This window comes from Clarias gariepinus, chromosome 24 (genome assembly GCF_024256425.1).
Source record: "Clarias gariepinus isolate MV-2021 ecotype Netherlands chromosome 24, CGAR_prim_01v2, whole genome shotgun sequence".
NCBI lineage: Eukaryota > Metazoa > Chordata > Actinopteri > Siluriformes > Clariidae > Clarias > Clarias gariepinus.
Window position 1 is genome coordinate 18,551,716 of NC_071123.1, and position 9,901 is coordinate 18,561,616.

A 9,901-nucleotide genomic window follows, 5' to 3' on the forward strand; every position below is an offset into this window, starting at 1 on the left:
TGATGCTGGTGAATCTAAATGAACTTCTCCTCTGCAGCAGAGGTAAGTTTTGGTCTTGATTTCCTGAGAAGGTCTTCCTGAGAGACAATTTCTTCATGGAGCTGGATGGGTTTTACAAATGCACTTGACATTACAAGTGCAAACTTTTCCAGATCAGCTGATTTTGGTGTATTAAAATAACAATTGACTGAATTACATAATTTCATGTGTTATTTAAAAGTTTTAAAACAGAGGGTTTTTTTCTAGAATGTAGAATGAAGAGATATAAACTCAAATTAACAATAAACTCGCTTCCACTCATTTACCCCAATGGAACTGTATTTCCGACAAACGCGATGACGTGTCCACCTTCAGAACTAGGGCACCTAAGCCCCGCCCATCGCCCGAACCGATGCCTCTCATTGGACAAAATCAGATTCTCTGGGCGGGGCCTAAAAGCAGGACTAGCCTGTGATTGGACGGTCTCAGAACGCGAAATCGGGTCCAACACATGAAGCGACTGATATGAGCGCAGAGACAGTCTGGTGTTAGAGACGGGATAAACACTCAGATTAGATACTGGACTTATTTACGTGAAAAGAAAAATATAAGAGGGAAAATAATAATTGTTTTTAAACGACTGTGGGGAAGGGATGGTGTTGGACTGACACCAGATGTAGATGTTAGTGTCTTTTGTTTGTTTTAGAAGACAATGCAAGACATAACGGAGGACTCAGTCATTACGGAGTTACACTGATCAGGAGAAGAGGAGGTAAAACTTTGGAAACTTGTTCATTCTAAAAAAAAAAAAAAAACAAGATTATGTAGAAATTTAATAATAATAATAATAATAATAGTAATAAAAATAATAGTAATAATAATAAAAGTTGCAGATTTGTAAATAACCTTTAAACAATCTCATCTAAACTTTGTATAAACTCCTGAACCACCTCCAGAGATGGTCACCTCCTTGTGCATGGTCTATAATGTTTTTGCATGTTCTCCCTGTGCTTGATGGGTTTCCTCCGCGTACTCCGGTTTCCTCCAGCAGTCCAAAAAACATGCAGATTAGGCTTATTCCCATATTTTCAATTGCCCATAGTGTGTGAAAGTGTGTGTGCCCTGCAATACATTGGCACCCCGTCCAAGGTGTATCCCACCTCATGCCCTCAGTCTCCTGGGATTAGGCTCCAGGCCCCCCACAAGCCCATGTACAGGGTAAAGAGCGAGAGTGTGTATGTATATATATATAAATACAGTATATAACTTTGCGTGCTGTTCTAAACTTCCCTCATGTTGATTTGCAAACCGTGTGCTGCTTTGTTTTCAGGTCATTTCCTGTTCAAGGTTTATGATACTGATTAAAATGATAAAAAGTCATAGCATGCACTTCAGAAGGTTGCCAGATTGGCATAATTTCTCACTTCACACTTGGGACAGAAAATAAATAATAATGCGATTACAATTTAAGCATTCAAGAGTGCTTAGTATTAAGTATAACTAGTAATAAGTAGGTACTCTGATGTAGAACAAGTATTAAAATATGTTTAATTATCATTAAAAAGAAAAAAAGGGGTAAAAAAAGAAAAAACCTTGGTTGCTTGGTTACTGGTAGAGGGCGGGGTCAGCCCGAATACAAACGCATGGAGGGGAAATAAAAGAAGACAACAAACCCTCGAAATGTAGGCCAGCATGCGTGACCCAGTTCCACTCACACACACACACACACACACACGCACACATCCAGAAGGCTTAAATAGTACCTATACAATGGTCTTATGTAGCTATGTAGGATACTATAACTGTGTGCATTCATCAAACATTTCTAAATATGGATTGTGAATTTTTTTTTTTTTAATTCTCCAGACCTATAAATGACAAAAAAATTCTGTTTCATAAACTTTTAGTTGGAAAATATAACATAAAACATTTATTCATACATGTAGACCATGCACATACATCCTGCATTACCAATCCACTATGCAGGAGGAACATGCACAGAAACTCTGTTACTCCTTCTTAAAATCAGTGGAATGTTTATTATTTTAGATAAATGGATGCTAACTTTCTGATATATTTTAACATCAATAACCACAAACATGGAAAAATGCGACTCCACTAATAGGCCTGTATTAAAATAGTGTTTGGCTCTACTGACATACTGTGCTGCGCAGCAGTGTGCCGTCTGGGTGGCAGCCCAAGTGTGATCAAGGAGATCCCTCCTCTCACACTGGCATGCATCCAGTTCTCGTGTGCTTTTCTTTCCGAGTGCCAAGGTAATTTCCAGAGAGGGTTTGTATGCGGGGGGAAACAAAAAAAACGGTTGCACGTGACCTTAATTTAACTTGTTGCTAGCGACGGAGCGTGGTTTGTGCTGTTATGGCAGACTCTTTCCCCTAGCAAACCACAGCCTTCACAATATGTTAGTGAAAGATGTTAGGTGACCTGTTTTTTTTTTTTTCTTCTTGTGCCCCAAACCTTTGAATGGTGTCACAGAGCCACTACAATCAGCAGAAATGAAATCTCAGGCTCGTATGAAACCACAAACTCGAATTAGCTGCCGGATTTAGCCGTTCCTTGAATTATGGATCATATTAGGTTTAAGGAACACATGGACAAAACAAAAACCCAATGAACTTACTGAAGTGCTAACGTTAACAAATGCATTCATGTAAAATGAAACACTTTCCTGTGTCTCTAGAAGAAGGTCACCAGCATCAGGTCGCTCTTAGCCTTTTGTGGAGGAGTATCGAGTGTTTTGGCACTATTTCCCTCGCCAGCGTGCTGACAACAGAAGATCGTGGTGAGTATATGAGACAGATATTTTGTTTTGGGCCCCCTGGCGAAGGCGATCACTCTGAGGCTGACCTACTTTTCTTCTTCAGTTCATACCTGCAGAGCTATTTATACTCATGACACACATACTCTCTCTCTCTCTCTCTCTCTCTCTCTCTCTCTCTCCAAATCAGTAAATACGTTCTAAAGTTTTGGGCAACAAGCCATGTTTGCCATCTAATACTCCTTCTCACCCACATCTCCACAAGTTATTGCATGGCCCCTTTTCTTTGCTCAGACTGAGCTGAGTTATTCTTTGGCTTGCCCTTGTTGCTGTGGCGCCTGCATATTGTGCCCAGGCTAATTCACACAGTTTTGTCGAATAAATGCCTTTTGTATCCTAGCTGTCTGGGCTTAAATGGAGCATGGAGTCAGTTGTTGTAAGCGATAGTGTAGGCTTGACATGCAGCAATAACTTTCCACGAAGAGAGAAAGAGTCGCACACTGGTGTGTGGGCTCATATTTCAAACTATTGCTATTAAGAGGAGACACGATGGCGTTTTAGATAAAAGAAAGACTTGGCACAGGGTTAGGATTGTTGCTTTCGAGTTCCATGCTCCCCAGGGCACTCGTAAACTCCTCAACGTATGGATTCCTCCAGGTTTCTACAGTAGTTTCCTCCCAGTAGGTGGACTGGCTACACAATAAAATGCTCAGAAGGGTGGATATTTGGGTGCATGGCGCCCTGTGATGGACTACAAAGACTCACAACTACCACAACCATGACCATGATAAAGCAGTTACTAAAGAAGAGTAAATGAATCATTATAAATATCTGTCCCACCAGTACGGCTGCAACCATAGTGCAGCTTGTCCATCCATCTAGGAGGCTAGTGGTGACCATTGTATTGTATTTATTCGCATTTGTACGGGAGTGGTAAAAATGGGAACGTCTTTGGACTGTGAGAGGAATTTTGAGTACCTGGAGGAAACCCACCAAGCAAACTCCATGCACACAGATCCTGAAGTGGGAATCGAACACAAACCCTGGATCTGGACCCTGTGCTAACGACTAAGCCGCCATAGTGTATTAGATGCATTGTATTCATATAACTCATATTATGACAATGTATATAACCCACCCTAAGGATATATGTAAATGCATATACTCAAATGCATGCTTTAAACTTCTGTAAACTTGTTTTTATCCACCCCCCACCCCCCATATTTTTGTCCTGATAGGAGACTAAAAAGTAATTTTGCAGATCCACACATGGACAACCAGCGGTATCTCCCTCATGCTGGGGTTAGCAATTCCAAACTCTCCACCTCAGCCATCCAGCCGGAGCGCAACAGTGAGACCAGACAGGTCAGAAGAGAACCAGGTGCCTCAGTGATTACTACAAGAGTCAAAAAGGAAGAGCACTCAGATGTTCCCTGCAAGGTGCCTCGCTTCCAGTATGTTGACTTTCCCTCACTACACCAGTGCATCAAGCAGCTATCTGTTCCACCACTGGAGGGCTGGCTAGCCTCGTGCCCGCTCAGAAAGGTACCAGCACACCGCCCCAGCAGCCCTAAGGACAAGGTGCCAAAGTTTAAATACGTAGACTATCCATCCCTCTACCACTGCATCCAGCAGCTATCCGTGCCTCCACTGGAGATTTGGAGCTCAAAACTTACAAACCCCAGCCCTGGTGGCTTACAGGCAGACACAGTAGGAGGGCGTTATCCATCTCAGGTGTTTGGAGAAAGAAGGAAAAATGAAGAGTTTCAGGAAAATAGAGCAGAGCAGAAAATTAAGCAAAAGAAGGGGAATGGGAGCACAGTCCATATCACGATTTCAGAGCCAGCAGTCCAGCAGCATGTGAAGAATACACAGCCAAACACGGCCTCAGAGAAGGAAGAGAAATCCCAAGGAGGGTTCAACACGCACCAAAAGCATTCTGGTTTCAGCTTAGATTGTGTTTCTAGATCTGAATCAGGTTTTAGGCCAGAACTTGACAAAGCAACAGAAAGGAACGAGATAAGTCTCAGGCCATCGGTTATCAGCCTGGTCCGTACAGAGAGACAGAGGCACAGAATGGAATCAGAGGAGCCACCACAGAGGTGGAAATCTCCAGCTCCCAAAGCACAGATAGAGGAGCCAATAGATCTAAAGATGGTCTGTCCCATTGACCAGCAAATAGTTACAGATCCAGAGGAGCACCAAACTTGCAGAAACAAAGACACAAAGGTCAGCATGAATGCTAACCACATTTCTAAGTTTAACTAACTATACAAGCACCAATGTTTAAATTGTGAAGAAATCCAATTAACTGTTTTCTGTCTCATTTCACAGGAACCACACTGAGGGCCTTCTTCACGATGACCATCCTTCAGACTCTTCCAAAATATCACTCTCACTTGTGACACTCTGACCTTGATCGATTGCCTTGTGCAACCTTTACAGGATGGTTGTAATCAAGGGATGACAAACACACACTTAAGAATTCTGCTCGCCAAAATGCAAATGAAATCTCCAAAAAACAAAAAAACAAAAAGGTCTTACAAGTCGAACTGGGGTAACTTTCTGAAGAAGACTTTGAGACTTTGATGCATACCTACAGTATACCCATAAGCATTACTGGTAATATTATCAGTCTATTGGTACTAAACAAATGTTACTGGAGTTTTGAACACATTTATACTTCTGTCATCCATTTGCTTGGATTTAAAAGCAACTAAGCCTTAAGTGATAAAAAAGAAAATCATCACATACAGTACGTATTCCTATTTGCTGTCCTGAATACGTCTAGACCAACTGAGAAGAACATATCAGGTCAAACTAGCTTTAAGGTCTGACACAATCACCAGATTTTTCAGTTTTGTGTTGTTGTTTTTTTTCAGATTTTGGAGAGATAGTTTACAGAATTTACACTTTGTACTACTTTGTACTACTTTGTACTACTTTGCAGTAAACTTCGAGCTCTGAATTTGGTGCATGAAGAAAAGTCGTCTGCACAAATAGCTTGATAAAATAGACAATCTCAGCCTCAATCCCAGAGCAGGATACAAATGCATTTATATAGTCACTTGGGAGTGGACTGTTGAGTTCTAGTACCTAAAAATTGCTTTTACTCATGTAATGGTTTGTTGAAGATCTTTTGTTATCTTTGTATTTCTGAGGTGTTTTTATGGAGTTTCACACAGTTTCCAAAAAATGTGATAGAGCTAACTTAAGACATAAACCAGTTTTCATTTGCTTGTTTTGTGTGCATTAAAAAGATTTTTAACTAAATAAGTATTATGGGTAATTTATTAAGTACATGAAGTCCTGTTTTGGACAATCGATGAAGAATTTACTTAATAAATCCATATATGCATAATAAATGTACTTTACTTAACCAAGGACAAAAAAAAAAACTACAGCAGGACAAGGTAATTTGAACTGATATTTAAATTAGGTATGATGCAGTAATGATTAAATTCATGGGCCTCCATGGTCCCTAGTTGGAGTATAGATGTTCCTAGATGGAAAGAATTTCTAGCATTATTGAAAGAGGTTCTTAGAATTTCTGCTTGCAGTTTGTTTCCATTTATTGTATAATTTAGTAAAACAGGAATCGTCATAATGTTTCATCATCTTGTCATGTATGCCCTCTAATTAAACCAAAACTGGGAAGAAGTATCAAGGATTGTTGGTGCCTTTGGTTTTTCCTCTGCCTTTTTAAAACAAACTGTGTAACTTATTGGAACACAAGCAATTTGTCTCCGGCTAGTGTGAATATACATATAGTACAGTATAATATAGGGTTAGGGTTTAAAATAGAATAATAATAAGGGAAAAACTGTGCACTATAGATTATAATTTTGATTAACCTATATTGTTTGAAAACACCCTCCTTTATTATGTAAACATTCTTTGTAAATCCAGTTGGTCACGGTATTAATGAAGAGAATGATTTAACCAGATGTTAACCTGTCTATTGTGTAACCTCTGCTTCCTAATACTTCTGATGAGCTAACGGTTTAGTGCATGCATTATCCATAATTATGAAAATTAGACTAAAAATAGATAAACTGGGACATTAAATCTTGGAAGCATTTCCTTTCAAGTGTGAAAAGTAAAAGTCAAAATGTGTGTAAGATCTGCTTGATGGAAATAGCATGGATTAATTTATACTGTATATTAGAATAATGGCCGGTGCATTGGCTGAAAGGTATAAGGTTCTACCTAAATACAAAAAAAAAATGTCCTTGTACTTTTAACTTTATGACAAGTGTTTGGACAAAGAAAGGCTTGCCTATGGGTGTGAGCTTTGGTGTCCATATTGTGTATTTCCTCATCACAGAATTAGATATTTCAGAAATGTATTTGATAAGAAAGCCTTCTTTATATCTAAAATATCTGATAAAGAATCGTCTTGGTTTATGAATTTCGGGACGCTGATCTACAGTACGTCAGTGCTGTTCCTAAAGGATCAGGAAATGGCACACTAGGGGAATGGCACACTAGGGGAACTTATACTGTAACATCCAACACGGACGAGGTCATGTGGGGTTTTCCCACATGTTTTTTTTCCCGTCATAAATGTAATGTGATTAAAGTTTTGGCTGTTGTAAACAATGTTAGCTTTCACTTTTGCTTTCTTACCTGCACCACTCGGCTGGAATCCAGTGAAACCGTTGTTTGGTACTTGTAAATGAATAATAGTGAATTTGTGAATAAAAACAAATGAATTCTAAAACTATTTTACATTTGTCACAGAAAAGTGATCCATTCAAACAACACAATCTCACATCGCTGAAGGTAAGAGGTTGCTTTAAACTTTGTATGGTGTTCATGATTGTGTGTATCAGCCAAAGTTCATGGGTCTGCTGGACACACCACATTACGGTGGTTTTTAAATCATTACAACCATCAGGATTTATTTGAAAATACTTACATTACAAGCAATAAGGACTGCATGTATGATTAATATTTGCTATTTACCTATTTAGTGGTTAGCACCTCCATGGTCCGGGTTTGATTCCCACTTTGGAGTTGTGTGTACATGGAGTTTGCATGTTCTCCCCAGTGTGTGAATGTTGACTGGAGCACCCACCACAGATTACATTTATAAAAGCAATAAAAGTGCTTTAAATAAAAAAAAAACAATTACTATTCAATTCAATTTTTATTTGTATAGTGCTTTTAACAGTGGTCATTGTTGCAGAGCAGATTTACAGAACCAAAAGAAAATTAGAGGGACAAGTATGAAATGTGTGAGAAAATATGTATAAATCAAAATGATCAGATTTTTTATGTCTCTGCTCTACAGTGTCCAACATGTTCCTCCCCCCTGAAGCCTGCAGTGGTTCCAGCAGGACGTCCCACTTCATTACTGCAGTGCCCACGCTGCTCTACCACACCACTGTGTGAGCTCTGTCTCTACCCTTGCCCTAATGCCACCTGTACCAACCAGTCGTGCCAGGTCGTCTCACTGTTGCTGACTTGTGACAGAGTCACCGATCGAGACAGCAACGTGTACGGCTGTCCTGTTTTCCGATCCTGCCCCCAATGCTACAGTGTAATAATGCACCAGGAGGGGTGTAAATATGTACGTTGTCCACAGTGCAGGTATCGCTACTGTTTTATCTGCCTAAGAATGACAAGAGAGTGCAAAAAGGACAAAAACTACTATTCCCTGGTTTGTTCTGCACCCAAAGCCGCACGGCAGAGATTTCGAACCTGACAAACTGGACACATAAAGGAAATTAAAATATAATCAAGCTGTTTGAGATTCTATTCAATTATTTTCACAATCATTAAAAGGAAAAAACATTCATAAAATGTAGAATATTCTGATTAAAAACTTTGGTAAACATGGTACTGGCACTAAAAAAGTGACTCACCTACAGTACAGTAGGTAAAAAAGTGGATTTTCATATAGGATTATATAACACTCTGTGCTTCCATGCTTAACTTTTTTGTAAACATGCATTTATATTTTTATCAGATAAAAAGAAACATGTTTGCCAAATACAATTTTATGCCCTTTTATGTCTGTAGTGTCCAGAACTTCTTTTAAAATTCAAATCTTTCAATGATCTTAACTGTCACTCAGATGAAACTTGGTTAATTAAGATTTCACATAGAAAGACATAAACCAGAAAAAGTGTATTATTCTAAAATGTAAAAAGATATTGTAACATGAGTTTGACATGGTTACAGACACTACGGATTATTATTATTTAAAAAATATATATGTATAAACTCTTAGGTGTGAGTGGAAATAGAAGTGGAATTTAATATGAACTATTTATTAATAAATCCCACAACGGGGCCGCATTTTAATACTCTTTATGACTATGATTTATTTATTTTCATTTCATTGTTGCGATATCTAAACTGAAAAATTCACATCTGACAAAAAAAAACATTAGCTATAAGAGACTTAATTAGCTAGCCAGCTAATTAGGTCTCTAAGTTAAGCTAGTTTTTTTTTTTGTTGTTGTTAATTTATGTTATTAACAAAATTAACAAAATACATTTTTGCAAACAAAAATGTTATATTAAATGCAAATATAAAAATTTGGGATATACAAATGTTAAAAATATACAGATTTACAAGAGTTACAAATAAAATAGGGCAGCACAGTGGCGTAGTGGTTAGTTCTGTCGCCTTGCTCCTCCAGGTCCTGGGTTTGGATCCCGCCTTGGGGCTGTGTGTGTAGAGTTTGCATGTTCCCCTTGCTTGGTGGGTTTTTAATGCTCCAGCATGCACAAAACTCTTAGACACTTCATGGTAATTGTTTGAGCGGAGAAAGAATTACCCATGGGTTTGAGCTCAGGTGTTCATACTGTATACTCTTGACCATATAGGGTTCTTCCCCATCACATTGATTAGGAATTTCAGAAATATGTTGAATCAGAAACCTCAACAAATATCTTTCTCTATAATTAAAAGATCTGAAGGTATCTACTTTAATAAAGTGTATGAATGTACTACCCTCTCCTTGCACTCGTGTGCTGTACAGACCAATGACAGAACCTCTTGTTTTCATTCCCTGACCGGGAATCAACCTCTTGTTTTCATTCCGCGAGAAAAAAAGGAGAAGACAGCGAGCGCCAGGGTGAGGACGAGGCGCTTGAGAGGAACCAAACGGACCATTCAGGGATAAAGTT

General features: G+C 38.8%; 1 protein-coding gene across 2 annotated transcripts; it reads left to right on the plus strand.

Moving 5' to 3' along the window:
- The first annotated feature begins 532 nt into the window (after positions 1-532).
- On the plus strand, positions 533-6,051 carry si:ch211-284e13.6 (uncharacterized). 2 transcript variants are annotated; one of them, XM_053484855.1, is made up of 4 exons: positions 533-751; positions 2,681-2,782; positions 3,997-4,987; positions 5,093-6,051. In XM_053484855.1, exons 3-4 carry the CDS (start codon positions 4,028-4,030, stop codon positions 5,102-5,104), a joined length of 972 nt encoding a protein of 323 aa, XP_053340830.1. In that variant the 5' UTR covers positions 533-751; positions 2,681-2,782; positions 3,997-4,027; the 3' UTR covers positions 5,105-6,051. The 2 variants fall into 2 exon arrangements, with proteins under 2 accessions (XP_053340830.1, XP_053340831.1); XM_053484856.1 differs by having other exon boundaries at positions 2,684-2,782.
- Positions 6,052-9,901: the final 3,850 nt, after the last annotated feature.